The sequence below is a fragment of the Fukomys damarensis genome, unplaced genomic scaffold (genome assembly GCF_012274545.1).
Source record: "Fukomys damarensis isolate Sample0158 unplaced genomic scaffold, DMR_v1.0_HiC HiC_scaffold_34, whole genome shotgun sequence".
NCBI classification, from domain to species: Eukaryota; Metazoa; Chordata; class Mammalia; order Rodentia; family Bathyergidae; genus Fukomys; species Fukomys damarensis.
The window spans coordinates 7,654,305-7,668,749 of NW_022900946.1; the positions used below are offsets into that span (position 1 = coordinate 7,654,305).

General features: G+C 51.0%; 1 protein-coding gene across 1 annotated transcript in view; it reads right to left on the reverse strand.

Annotated features, from left to right (window-relative positions):
• Abcc6 (ATP binding cassette subfamily C member 6) overlaps positions 1-11,590 on the reverse strand; it is a 41,924-nt gene extending 30,334 nt beyond the window's left edge. The window contains exons 1-8 of the mRNA XM_010610796.3: positions 11,318-11,590; positions 9,854-10,036; positions 8,217-8,342; positions 7,948-8,076; positions 4,857-4,982; positions 3,367-3,428; positions 1,554-1,685; positions 2-46 (exon numbers count right to left, since the gene is read on the reverse strand). Coding sequence (XP_010609098.1) covers positions 2-46; positions 1,554-1,685; positions 3,367-3,428; positions 4,857-4,982; positions 7,948-8,076; positions 8,217-8,342; positions 9,854-10,036; positions 11,318-11,353 — 839 coding nt within the window. The 5' untranslated portion in view covers positions 11,354-11,590. The remainder of the gene's footprint in view (position 1; positions 47-1,553; positions 1,686-3,366; positions 3,429-4,856; positions 4,983-7,947; positions 8,077-8,216; positions 8,343-9,853; positions 10,037-11,317) is intronic.
• Between the last annotated feature and the right edge of the window lie 2,855 nt (positions 11,591-14,445).

The window sequence follows — 14,445 nt, forward strand, 5'->3', positions numbered from 1 at the left end:
GGCTGCCGGGCTCCCGCGATCCCGGCCTTTGAACAACGCGGCGCACCTGGAGGAGGAGGGCGGGCACTGGGCGGGCGGCTGCCAAGGGTGGGGGCTCCCGGTGCATAAGGGGCTCTTTGCCCAGGCGGGCGCTGGTGCAAATGCACAGCACAGCAAGCACCTACTGTGTGCCAGGTACGCCAGAGTGTTCCTAGGAACCCTGCAGGCCAGGGGTCGTCTGCATTTCACAGATGGGAACTGAAGCCCAGTGGGGTGAAGGTACCAAGGGCAGACAGCTGAGGTGGAAAAGAACTGGAATCTGAGCCAGGTGGAGTGGGCACACCTGTGACCTCAGCACTCTGGGAGGCTGAGGCAGGAGGATCACAAATGGGAGCCCTACTAGGGCAACTCAGCAAAAACAGGGCTGGGACGGAGCTTAGTACGAAGGGCCTGGGTTTGATCCCTGTACTGAAAAAAATTAAAATTAAAAAGAAAAAAGAAAAAAAGCACTGGCATTTGGCCTCGGGTCTCTGCCTCCAGAGCCTGCTGTGCGGGGAGAGGGCTGCGGGCTGCTGCGCCCACTTTTAGACCGGGATCTCCCGGTTTATTTTGTGACACTGCTAAGATGGTGAGGGTAAAAAGGGAGGAAGACACGTTATGTCCACAGAGCCACGCCACACCAGGGCTGCAAGCACTGTGTGCTGTACATGTGAACTAATAAATAAAAACAGGCAAAACAGAGCAACTCAAACAACACCCGCGAAATACCACGTGGACCCAACAGACCTCGGGAAGGTGATTTGGCAGCAGGTGGTTTGGCTTTTGTCCTCTCGGGCTGAGATCCTCCCCACCCCGGTGACTGCCAAATAGTTCAGAAATAAGCCCGAGATTCTCTCAGGTGGTCAGCTGGCTCAGAAGATGGCCGGTATAACGCTGCCTTTCCCCTTTCCGCTCAAGGCCACATCTTCTTAATGTGAGCCTTCTGTCGTCTGTCTGTTGGTCTCTGTCATTTCTGGGCTTCGGCCATCCACAGCAACCCCCAAAGCCGTAGAACTTGTGGGAAACTTTGCAATGCATCCTCCAGAGCCCATCGTGTTCCCAGAGAGGCCACCAAGGGCAGGGCCAGGTGGAGTGGATAACGCCAAAGACCTTGAAATCCTCTGGCTAACTAACCTTGCCTGAGTTTCTGCCATTTTTGAGGAGTCACTGTTTCCCATACATCATCTATTTTGTATCTCCATGAGCTATGCGGACCCAGTGACCCCACCCTTTTTCTTCTGCAGTGTGGGGGATGGAACCCAGAGCCTCGCACCTGCTTGGCAATGCCACCCCATTAAACAGGAGAGAAAACTGACCCCAGGTGACAAAAGACACAGCAAGCCACCGCCCAGTGGTCTGAGCCCAGACTCAACACCTGCCATTTCGCCATGACAGCTTCCTGTGGGGCTTCCTCCACTGGGACGTCTATGCTGGGAAGAGCTGTAGGCACAGCCCGACAGGATGGCGACTGGACTGAGAGCCATGTGATCGGCGAGCTTGGCCAGCTGCACCAGATCTGCTCCACCCCCACTTACCCCTGGGCTGCACTGTGGCTCCTTATCCACTCCCTTTCCAGCTGGGAAACGAGTTCTTCTGAGGAGTTTTCTGGCTCAAGAGACCACAGGTCTTTTGGTCTCAGTAGCTTCCTGTAGCCCCTCCAGAGTAGCCTGTAAAGGAGGGGCACTGGGGTTAGCGCCTCGTGTCTGTCATCCAGCCCAGGTGGCAGCTTTGGGACTCTGGGGAAGTTACTTTACTTCTCTCTGCACCTCTGTTGGCTCCTGGGTCAATGAAGGCAAGACCTGCAGGGTGCTACTTGGTTTACACAGATGCTTGCATCTGGTGGAGTGTTATTGACTCATTTTATAGATGAGGAAGAAAACAGGTGGGGAGAGATTAAGTGACTTAAGCAAGGGACAACTGACATGGCCAGGGAAATGACCTCTCCCCCAGAACCAGAAATCTGGGATCTAAAACTCATTGTGAAGGAAACCTAAACTCCTTCCTTTTAATATTCCTGGCCTCCTCATTCACTGTTCCAGCCAGCTGGCCTCAGGACCTTTGCATGTGCATGCCACTCTGCTCCAAATTCTTTTCCTGCTGCCCCTCATCCGCCATTTCTTACTCTTCCTTCACATCTGTGCTAGATATGACTTCTCAGGCAGGCTGGATTTGACCTCCCCGGCCAAGGAGATTCTATCACAACTGCCCAAGGTTTCTTTAGCACATATGACAGACTTCCACAATGAGAGTCCTGTTTTTCTGCTGGGTCTCTTTTGTTTTTCCAAAAACATGAAGTAGAAGGGTTGTTGGGACTGGCCTTTGTCTCTCTAGGCCTTGCCAGGTGCCCTTTTCTAACACAGAGCCACTCCAAAAAGCCACAGAGCTGGTCTGGAAATGATTAACACAGGGTTTTCTCTGAAATTATTTTTGGATTTCTCTTCCAGGGCAAGTGATTTGATCGATTTTTCAAGGCTGGGCAGTGATAAAGAGATTCCTGTTTTAAAGCTTACTAAAGTAAAGAGAAATGAGTTGGATTAAAGAAAAACTTACTGGAGTTGAGGTGATGCCCAGTATGGCGGGGGGAGTTTAGGAAACAGGACAAGACCCCAAGTAGGACTGTTTAGAAAATTCCTATTCTCTTTCTGCCAACTCCACGAATGCAGAAGCTCATGTTCTTCATTTGTTTCACAGGTACTGTACAGGACCCCCGGCCCCGTCCTAAGTCTCACGATCCTTATCTCACACGTCGGTAGATGCTGTCCTTGTTCCCACTTCACAAGAGTGGAGACGAGGGCACAGAGAGTCAGGTAGCTGGCTCGAGGTCACACAGCCAGGAAGCGGTGGGGCAGAATTCCAATCTGTTCGGTCCCAGAATGCGGAAGTCTGACTGCTGTGATACTGCGGGCCTGGGAGCCCAGCAGTAGGCAGGCACCTCCGCAGTGCCTGGTGAGGGCTGGCACCAGAGAAGCTGCCGTTTTCTCTGTCAGCCCAGGACCCTCCAGGCAAGAAAGACTTGGTCTTTTTCATCTTGCACCTGGTGCTTAACACATAGTAGGTGCTCACTTAATGCCAGTGAAGATGGAAGATGACTGACAAATGCAGTATTACTGGTACCTGCTATGCACAAGCACTGGGCACTTTCATTTAATGATGGTGAGGAGTCCCCGTCCCCACCTTCCAGAGGAAAAAGCAGGGCTCCTGACAAGGGCAGGGCCAGGATTCAAGTCTGGCCAACACTCTGTGGCAGCTTGGTGGGGTGTCAGCCCTGGGGTGGGGGACACATGAGGAAGAGCCACACAGGGGAGTGACAGCAGCACACCCACTCAGCCCTCCCCTGCACCTGCTTACCCAGAAGCCCACCAGAACGTGGCCCGGGAGGGGAAGCAGGCCCCAGCCTCCGGACATGGATTCTGTAAAACACAAAGGAGGGAGAGAAAGACCTTGGTCTCCCATCCATGGCGAGCAGCTGACCACGGTCAGGAGCACAGGGCGAACTGACCGGGGGGACCTCAGTGAGCTCGGTGCTTCCTGGCAGCCAAGGCAAGAAGGGCCTGGACCACCTGGGCTGATCCCTGACTGTGTTCACAAGGTCAGAAGAAGCGTTTCTCGCGAGAATAATTATGATTACACTGAGACAGAGACGTTCTCAAAGCGGGGACCATGTGTAAGAAAGAGAAGGAGTCCTCAGCTGTATCCCTGAGTGGACATTGTGCAGAGGGCTCTGCACTGGGATTTTCGTCAGCTGCTCTGGAAAGACCGCATGATTCATCCTCTTCACCACCAAGGCACGAGGGAGCCCATTTCACCACGTCTTTGGTATCACCGCTGGTTGTCAAGTTTTAAACTCTTTTTGCCGTTCTGATAGGGGATTGTGATTTTAAATAGATTACCCAAATATTTGAGTTTTTCTTGTTTTTGTTGTTGCTGCTGCTCTTGTCCTTTTCAGTACTGGCAGTTGAACCCAGGACCTTTGTACTGAGCTACATCCCCAGCCCTTTTAAAAAGTTTTGTATTTTGCGACATGGCCTCTCTGAGGTGCCCAAGTTGGGCTCGAACTTGCAACCCTCCTGCCTCAGCCTCCCACCATATGGGCATTACAGGCTGTCACCAAGGTTGGCTCATTTGAGCATTTTTTTGGTACCAGGGATCAAACTCGGGTTCTTGTGTTTGCAAGGAAGGCGGCAGCACCGCTGAGCTAAATTCCCGGTCCTTATTTGAGCATTTTTAAAGACAAGCTAGGTCAGTATCTTCCCCCAGGGAATTCTCTCCTGATTTCACAGACCACTTCAGTGTTACCTGTTGAAAACTCAAGGAGCCGGTGTTTCTGCAGAGCACAAACTCAGGCTCTGCCTGCCACACAGATGTGTAATCTGTGATTCCTTAACGGCAGAGTCCCGATGTGACTGGGAACTGATAAGCACAAGGACCATATCTGCCATTCACCACAGATCCTCAGCATCTGGAGGAAGTATAGAGCAGGGGCGACACACTATGGGCTCCAGGCCAAACCTGGCCTACTGCTTGTTTCTACAAATAAAGTTTTATCAAAACACGGACCTGCTCAGTTGTGTTTATACTACCTTTTGCAGCTTTTGCACCACGATGAAAGAGTTGAGCTAGGCTGGTCCTATGGTTCACAAAGCCTAAAAGATTTTTCTATCTTGCCCTAAACAGAAACCTGAATACCGGCAAAGGATCACTGACAAACTCACGCTTTGCTGAACGGCTGGGGGAATAAAAAAAGAAAGGCCTGTGCCCTAGTTCAGCTCACTTTGGTCACATGGGGCAGCAGATGCACGGACAAAGGAATCCCTGGGTTGGGGGGTGCGGTGACTTACAGCCTGCTGGCAGTCTTTTTGGAAGAAGGGGGGCCGATCCACCAGGCAGGACAGCACAAACTCAGCCACGACCAGCGACAGACTCAGGTAAGTGGACAGGTGGCGCAGGGGGTCACGCTGGAAGTCCTGCAGGAGAGAATGCAGAAGCCACGCTGGGCTGCAGCTGGCGAGGGGCCGAGGCAGCAGAAGGCGCCTGACTCACACATATTCCGTGTGAACAGGGGAAGTCAGACCAGCCACGGCGCTGGGACACTTGGATGTTTTTCTTGTGGCAAAAGGTAATCATCTCTCCATCCCTGTCCCCCATACTAATCTCCTGTCCCAGTCCCTTGTGGCCAGGGTCCTCTGGTTGACGGAGAAGGGAGCCAGTTTTATTGGGCGTCTCATCTACCCTGGCACTTGCAGGGTCTCCCAGGCCCGTCCCCACTGACCGCAGTGGGGTTCACTTGCTTCATTTTGCTTCTGGGTTTCCCCAAGGCTCAGAGAGGCCGTAGCACTGCCCCAGGGTGCACAGCCCGTCTGACTCAGCAGCGACTGCTGTCATGTTGCTGCCCCCTCTTCTGGCCACAGCACCCCAATATTCTTTCCTTTATACTTTGGCACCTGCTTTGTACAGCACTGACTTGGCTCTGAGGTGAGCAGGAGATTGAGCCTGGTGACCCTGCTGGATTGGGGGTGGACTCAGGATTTATGCTGGGCCCCCTGGGAGAGTTCTGGGTTCGCTGCTCTGGCAGAATGTAAGCCTGGAGCTACTGGGGTTCTGCTACATTGCCTCACTGAGAATGAAGGTGACACAGTGCAGGAACGGGACAGAGGGGGACATCTGGTGGTGCCCTAATTCATCTGAGCGCCTGGAGAGACCCCATAGATGTGAGCTCATAAAGACACAAGCTAGTAAATCTGCTCGGATTCCACTCCCTTAAACGAGTATGAACTGAGCTTTTGCTGCTTAAAGAAGAGCCCTCATTTCAAACCAGAATTCCTCTATGGACTGTATCCTCTTCTGGGTCTTCTTTTAACAAATAGCAGGAGATTTGTGCTCCACCTTCCCCATCCTACCTTTTTTTTTTTTTTTTTTACTACCATTTTTATATTGGAAATTTTGTTCTGAGTCTGGGTGAGTTCGAATTGGCCTCTGTACTCTGGAAGTGTGTGACCCCCTCCAGAAAAGTCAGGCTCTCCTCTTAGCCTCTGTCCTTATCTACTATGTGTCCATTAAAATGGATGTGGTGGTGCTTGCCTGCACACAGAAGGCTGATGCAGGAGGATTGCTGGGAGTTTGAGGCCAGCAGGGGCTACATGGTGAGTTCAAAGCCAGCCTGAACAACATAGCAAGACCCTGTCTGGACAAAACAAAATAAGAAGAAGAGAGACTGTTAGACTCTACCACAGAGCCCTAATGTGACCCCAATGAGAATGTGTACCTGAGTGCTTGCCGCATTACGTGCCAGGGCTGGAGTCCCAGTGCCCATAGGGCCCCAGGGTCACCGTTTCTGCACTGTGCTCTGAAAGGCCAATCCAGAGGTCAGCCGTGGGACACCTCTTCATAGCCAAGTGGATGGCAGATGGGCTCCCCATTAATTAAAACAGGTCACTCTTAAATCCGTCCTTGGGCAGGGGTGTAGCTCACTGCTAGAGCACTTGCTGAGCATGTGCTAGGCCCTGGGTTCCATCCCCAGCACCACAGAAAGTACAAAATAAAACTCTGTCCCTGAGGACAGGACGGTATTCCTCCACCTTCCCCTGTAGGGACAGGGCAGAGTAAGAAACGATGGGCTGCAACCTGCTGCATCCTGATGTCCGGTTTCCAGGTGGCTCCTCTGAGCCCAGGCAAGTAGGTGTTCCCAGCAGAAGGGTGGCTGTGCCCCCAAGGACGTTAGGCAGCATCTAGAGGTGCTCGGGGGTCACACTGCCGTGGTGGGGGCTGCCGTATCGGTACCTCGTGGGTAGAAGCACAATGAACGGGGCACCCTCTTTCCCAGTGCAGGTTTCTCCAGCCACGAGGCGTGGGGAGGTGGGGAGGTGATAGAAAATGATCCACTGCGTCCCCTGAGATGGCTATGCTGCTTCCCAAATGGGGAAACTGAGATAGAAGTGTCCATGTACAATGAGTGTGTAAATACAGATGCTTGGGAACATGGGGGAGAAGGCCTGCGTGAGGATCAGGGGAAAGCGTGCCCATGTACCAGGGAGAGCACACACCCGTGTGTGCCCAGGTTGTGCGTGTGAGGTGTGTATGCAGTGTGTGATGGAGTGTGTGATGGAGTATGTAATCCAGTGGGAATTCGTGTTGCTACAAAAGGCCTGGACGGCCGTGTGGACGAACTTGGAGATCATTGTGTTGAGTGAAATAAACCGGGCACAGAAAGACAGATTCTGTGCAATCTCACTCCTACGTGGGGTGTAAAGAAGTTGATTCTGTAGAAGCTGAGGTCGCATGGTGTTTACCGGGAGGGAGGGAGGACAGGAGAAAGCTGTCAGCAGGTACAGTTAGGAAAAGCACGTGCTGGTGCAGTCACAGGAGGGCGACTACAATGAACAATTTCATACTGAACACTTCAAGACAGGCAGAAGAGAAGACTCTGAATGCACTAACCAACTGGGGATGATGAAGGTGTGAGGTGTTACGTGTGCTAAATACCCTCCTCAGGTGATTACGCAGTGCACACATGCATCAGAATACCAGCTGAGGCAGGAAGGTCGCAAGTTTCAGGCCACCCTAAGCAACTTAGCCAGACCCTGTCTCAAAATTTTAAAGGCTGGGCAGGGAGCGGGGTGCAGCTCAGTGGTGAAACACTTGTCTAGCACGTGTGAGAGCCTGGGTTCCATTCCCGTCCTGTGAGACAAAGAAGAACAACCACTTGGTGTCTGATAAATATCTGCAATTAGTATGAGTCAATTTAAAACAAAATCGAAGATGCACGAGATCCCCGGTACTTAATGGTGAGGATGTTTGTGTGCCTTCAGCGTGTGAGTGTAAGCGAACGCACTGAGTGTCACCGTGGAGAGTAGAGGTCATGCATGGAAAGGCGAGGAGAAAGAAAGGGGCCCTGGCTTCCTGGTTTCCCCTGTGGCCCAGGCCTCTACTTACCCCGCTCGAGGCCTGCTGGGCAGTGCTGGTAGCTGGCAAGAGACAGCAGAGCAGCCAGTACCCAAATAGCACCCCGGATGCCTGGACACCCTTCCTCCTCTCCACGTGCACCAGGAACATGGCAAAGCTCTGGGCAAGAAAGTCCACATGGGCCTTAGAGGGTTGGGGGGGAGGGAGGGGATGGAGGGACGGCTCCACCTTTCCCCTCCCACCCCTCCCCACCCCCACGCTGGAAGAGCAGCAGCCCGATCCAGGGAAGAGGTCGTTACCATGGTGGTGAGCCAGACTGTAGGATGAATGAGGACTTCCGGGGCCTGGGGCTCCCCCTGCTGGATTCTCCACAGAGGCACAGCCACGCTGAAGGTGCACAGGAGGATGAGGGCGAACCCAAGCACCTGGGGAGACAGTTCAGATAACGCTGCGGGCAAGATGGAAGGTGGCAGCCAACCGGAGGTGACCTCAGGCCACCTGGGTGGTGGTTCCACAGAATCCCCAGCGGGGCCTCGAACGAACCGGTGTTATCATTGCGCCACCATGAAGACCGAAGGGGGCGACACCACAGGCCACTACTGACTGTAGCCGCCATGAGTCATGTGCAGCAGGTGTGGATCCCACCAGGGCAGGTGCACCACGGCTTCCGGTATGAAGACAGGACAGGAACAGAAGTTTACTACCAGGCGTCTGCAGTCTATGCTATTAAGCCCAGGAGAAGCTTTGCATGGGGTCAGTAAGTTTCTAGGCATCTCTACGCTATACTTTTCTTTCTTTTGAATAAAATAAAGCAAGAAAGAGAAAACGTGTACATGCACACACCAGACGGAAGGCAGGCTGGAATTCTTGAAGTACCCAGTTAGCCTGAAGCAGGATTGGCGAATTCCATCTCTAGGCTGAGTGGGGCCAGACGCCTGCTTTTGTATAGCCTGTGAGCTAAGAAAGGATTTTGCTTTTTTGGAATCATTAAAAATAATTTTAAAAAATTTTAAAAATCCACAAATGACAAGGGAAAATTAGATGAAATTCGCACTTTAGCAAGTGTAACATTTACGGAAACTCAATCACACCTGTTTATTCATGACTTCTATGGCTATTTCCACAGCGCATTAGCACAGCCCAGCATTTGGAAGGGAGAGACAACTGTGCAGCCTGCAGAGCCCCAGCTCTCCGGCCCTCATGGTTTGCCAACAGAGCCAACTTCACAAGGTGGCAGGGAAGGAATGAGTTCTGCAAAACATTCCTGCACCAGTGTGGAGGACAGCAAGCACAAAGGCTTGCACTGGGAGCGCCCGGGTTTATCTAACATACTAACATAAGTGCATCACAATTTAAAAAACTGTTCCGGCCGGGCATGGTGGCCCACGCCTGTAATCCCTAACCACCCCCTGCAAAAAAACTGTCCGGTGGGTTTGTCAGTGGGGGAAACCTAATAGTAAGGGCATAACTGGGCTGGGACCATAGCTCAGAGGTACAGTGTATACTTAGCATTCACAAGCCCCTGGCTTCTTCCTATCCTAGCCCCTGAAAATAAAATAGCATAAAACAAAAGCTTAACTGTTAGAATTTAAGAAGTCCATCCTAGCCTGGTCCTAAAATCACCTTGTGTACCCCAAAAGTACCCATGGCACAGTGGAAAGTGGCAGGTTACAGGAGCTACTGCCGTCAGAGGACATGTGTGTGTCTGTATGTGTACGGTTTTCACAATTACAGAATGGGTCCAAGGAAACTTTAACTTGGTTCCACCTAGTTGATCTCCGGCGCGTCTGTAGTATTGATCTGCTTGCTCAGCAGGCTCCCCTCTGCCACGCGCTGTGTGCACCCTATGGGAAGAGCCTGCATTTTGGGATCTCTGCCAAGCTCCAGCCCACCCCTCCCCACGGTCTGGTTCTCGATTCCCAAGGGCAATGGTTACCATTTTGGCTTTGAAGAGGGGGGACATCCGGAGATAGCCCCGGCCATGGCGGTGAATGTAGAGGAGGTAGAAGGGGCCAAGGACCCAGAGGTACAGAGGGGGCACCCAGACCCCTGTTGCCTTCAGAAAGCACAGGCTCAGCAGGCCGGAGGCAGCAGGTTCCGGCTCAGTCTGGTTCCACACCTGAAAAGACACAGTGGGGGGGGGTGCTTAGCATGGCGCAACACCAGGGTCCCAATATCACCCGCCCACGGGGCCCGGCAGCATTGGGGACCCCTAACATTTACATACACATGTTCCAAGCCCAACCTTTTAATTCTCAACTCTTCTCATCCTAACATCATCTCTACTACAAGTCGATGGAGTCGTCCCACTGCTTTAGCAGATGAGGACCCAGAGAGGCTGAGTAACTTGGCTGATGCATCCCAGGTGGGAAGTGGAGGGGCTGGGATTTGAACCCAGGAAGTTGGATGCCGGCTGGAGTGGAGGAAACCTGGGCTCCATAATGAATGCTAGGCACAGTCACTCTGGGTAACAATTTTAGGAAGCAGATGTTACTGTGTCCATATCACAGACAGTAGATAAGTCACCAAGAGGAACTGCTGACTCAGACAGGAGCATGACTCCCTCAAAGGCTGTTCTGGATCTGTGCCTCCCCTCCCCCATACCTAGGGATTGAACCCAGGGCCTTCACAACAAGACAATAAGGTACACCACCTGGCCCTTTAAATATTTAAACATTTTTGAGACAGGACTTCCTTAAGTTGCCCAAGCTGGTCTCAAACCTGCAATACTCCTGCCTCAGCTTCCCAGAGTGCTAGGATCACAGGCATGTACCACCTAGCCCAGCTTGATCTGAGATGTTTACCTGGATCCTTCTGCTGGCCCTCTCTTAGGGACAAGAAGTTTGGTTAGTTTAGAGGGCATGGCTGCCCCAGTCCTCTGTCCCCTAACCCCACCTGGCTCACTACTTATCTTTGGTTCTAGCTTCACGGCTCACCAGCTAGGTGCAGGGATTCAGTACCCTGCCCGTGAAACGGGGATAGCGCCTTTCCCCTAAGCGTGGAGGTGCATGGACACTAGCGGCAAACCACCACACGGCGCAGGAGTGGAGCCAGCATCAGTCTCTGTCCTGCCCACTCCGGACACCCCAGTTGTCTGCCCCCACGCCAGCCCATCAAGTCCACTTCCCACGGTGCTCTGAGGGAGGAGGGAGCCAAGGAGGCAGGGTCCGGGAGACCGGTAGGGGCTCTCTGGGTGTGAAGGATTTGTGGAGGGTCCCCCAGCTTTATACAGCTAATGTCAAAGTCCCCAGTGTCTGGGAGGCCCGGGGACCCCTGAAAAGTCCCTGGCTCTTCAGGTCATGATCCGAGATGCCTACACAGCAGAGGCCCAGAGTGTGGGTGTCTCTCCCCTTCCTGGGTTTGCAGCCCGACCTGACTAGGGCCAGGGAGGGGAACTCACCCCGGACCCGACGCAGGGCTCGCCCTGAGCGGCCATCAGCCCCCCACGATCTGTCCCAGCGGCGTCTGTGGGTCGGTCTGTCCCTCAGCCTCGCCGCAGTGCTCTCCTGAGCAAGGGGTGGGCCGGGAGCTGCTGGAGCTCAGATCGCCAGGCCTGGGGCAAAGGTCGGCTGTGCGGCTGGGGAGGACAAGGGGAGGTGGACATGGGCCTAGGCCAGCGCCTAGGGAGGCGATCCCCAAAGCCCCGAAGGTGCGGCGACAATCACACTCTGCCCAGCTCCCAGCAACAAATCCCATCCCAAATGTCCCAAGCCCTTTGGACCCAGCAATGCCTGGAGTTTATCCTGGTAAAGGAAGCGACAGGTGTGCACTTGGGCATAAGTGAAGATGTGACGGTGGCCAAAGTGTGAAACCATGGGTGTGGGCACTGTCTGCGGGAAAAATTTAAAAGGAGTCTTAATAAGGAGTTTAGTACAGTGCTGCGCACACAGTAAATGCTAAATAGGTTAGGCATTATTTTTGTTTTTTAGACAGGGGGCTTGCTATGTTGCCCAGGCTAGTCTCAAATTCCTAGGCTCACACCTGGGCATACACCTACATATAAACACACACACACACACACATATGTTATTGTTCTCTCACCAAGTTAATGCACTAAACAGTACATATAACACTTTACTAATTACTAACAGTCTTGAATGTAAGGTTCTGCTTTAAATCTCAAAGATACCACCTGAGAAAACAAAGAAGACCAAAGAGACCTTACCCAAGAATTTGCAGGTAGGCAAGGGCAAGAGGCAGTGTCCAAATCAGGGGTCTGAGCGCCTAAAAGAGCCAGGGATTGAGCTCAGTGTTTCCACCACCTGCCTCGCAAATACAAAGACCCGAGTTCGACCCCCAGTAGAAAGCAAAAAGTTAAGAGCCTATCAGGTTATAACAACTCTCCAAGGAAAGAGTCCCTCTCTTGTCACATAATAAAAGAGGCCAAGAACAAATAAATACTCTCTGCACTGGCTCCAGGTTCGCTGCCTTACTCTGACAAAGCAGCTTTCGATCTCCTTAATTCTCTCCTCTTTCTAATAAAGTGATTTTGTTTCTTCTTCTAAACTTAGATCTCTTATTCCTCTATTGATGTAAAGTTTACAAACCATAGAGAAAATCTACCCACACCAGATGTGACACTGGAGCTAAGGCACGCAGCACTCTGCCTCTGTCCTGAGTTTTAAAGCAAGATGTGCGGCTTGTGTCAGAGTTTGCAGCTGATGGTCCTTTTCAGGAAAGACTTTTTGTAGCATTATCATATATGCATAAGTAAAAGATGGGAATGCACTAATACAGGAATCATGGGATACTACTTTCCTTTTTTTCTTTTTGGAGGGGAACAAGCATGTATTTAAGATAGGATTGAAAAGCTCAGCTCTTTCAGGCAGGCAATCTTTGGCATTCTGTGAGTGTGAAGAATAAAAACTTCTGCTGTGTCTGCCCTGCTTCTTTTGTAGGGGCAGGAGGTGACAGGCAGCAAAAAGGATAAAACAGAATCTCATTAAGCTTTATTAGTGAAATTAATAAGAAATCTTAGTAAGGACAGCTTTTGGCCTCTGCAGTTAGATCCAGCAATTACAAAGAAAAAGGAGAAGAGAGAGAGAGAGAGAGAGGGGGGGGGGAGGCCGAGACCAGATCTGGGAAAGCACCAGGGAATACAATTAACATGATTTAGTAGGAAGAGTTCACAGGCAAAACAGGGCTGTAGCCAGGAACATGAAAGGTCAGAGTAACCAGCCCTCCCCAAAATGAAAAGGAGATAAGGCGTTCCTCTTTTTAACATATAAAATGCAAGTGTCCCCACTACTAGTCATTAATCATTAACATGTCCCACTTACTTAATCATTAAGCTTTACCTTTCTATAAGGCTCCCCCATTTACCCATCACAAAGGGACAGGAAGAAATCAAACGCTCAGACTGAAATGCTGGGGTTCGGATCAAAGACAGCCAGAGACAGTTAGAAGGCAGCAACTTCCCGGTGCCCACCCGGTGGGGTGGGAGAAGTCGTTAGTCTTAAATAAAATGGAGCTGAGGACAAAAATCTACAGGTATTCACTTCTGATGAGCCCCACTCTCCCAGAGTAGCTGTTTCTCTTCCTTTCCCCCCATCTTTTCATTGAGATTCTTAGCTGTGTTGTGCTTGATTTTAGTCAAAGTGGACAATCATTTAGAAAAAATTTTTTTTTTCAAAATAGAGCCCTGGGCACTTTTAGAAGCCAAGTGGAAGAATTCCAAATATCAGATCAGAAAACAATTTTTGTCCTTTTGATGCAGGACTTGTAATTAAATTTGACCTATGTTATACTACACATCCAGGCTTTTGGGCAAAACGCAACTTGCTTATATTTGACTTCTTTTTGGACAAATCATATTTCATCCTAGAGGATATATTCAAAGGTAATTAAATGGCATGTACTGCAAGATTATGGGAGAAAAAACAACTCTGTTTCTATCAAATATTAGAGCTGGAGTTAAAATTTAAATACCGTCTTTAATTTAAAATTTTTTTCCTTTTGGCAGAAATGAAGATTGTACAAAGTGCCTTTGCACTGACCGGCATCCTCATTCCTTTGCCTATTTGAGACAGAGTCTTGCTAAATTGCCCAGACTAGATTCAAATTTGGAATCCTCCTGCCTCAGCTTCCCAGAGTGCAGGGATTATATGTTATAGGTGTGTGCTACTACACCCGGCTGCCTCCTTCAATATTATGCTGACGTTGGATAATGTGTTCTGCTTTTTTAAAAAACTTGCTAATCACTTATTGTGGAAAATTTTGTAACAAATTTACAAATTTCTGAAGGGCTTTTGAGATCATATATCACTTTGAAATATATGGGTCAAACATATTTGGGAGAGCTGCTGTTTACTTTAACAAAGTGTGTCGTTCTTTCCAGCTGCGCTTTTGAATCTAAAGCGAAGTTTAGCTTTGCAGTTTGGGTCGGTACAGGCGGACTGTCCTCTACACCGGCCAGTGGGTGCGCACAGTCTTCCAGGCCTGCAGGAGGCAGAAGTGGTAGGTTTCCTTGCTGAGCATGCGCCGTAGCTCTCTCTGCCCGAGGGAGCCTGGGCGTGGGGGGGCGTGGGG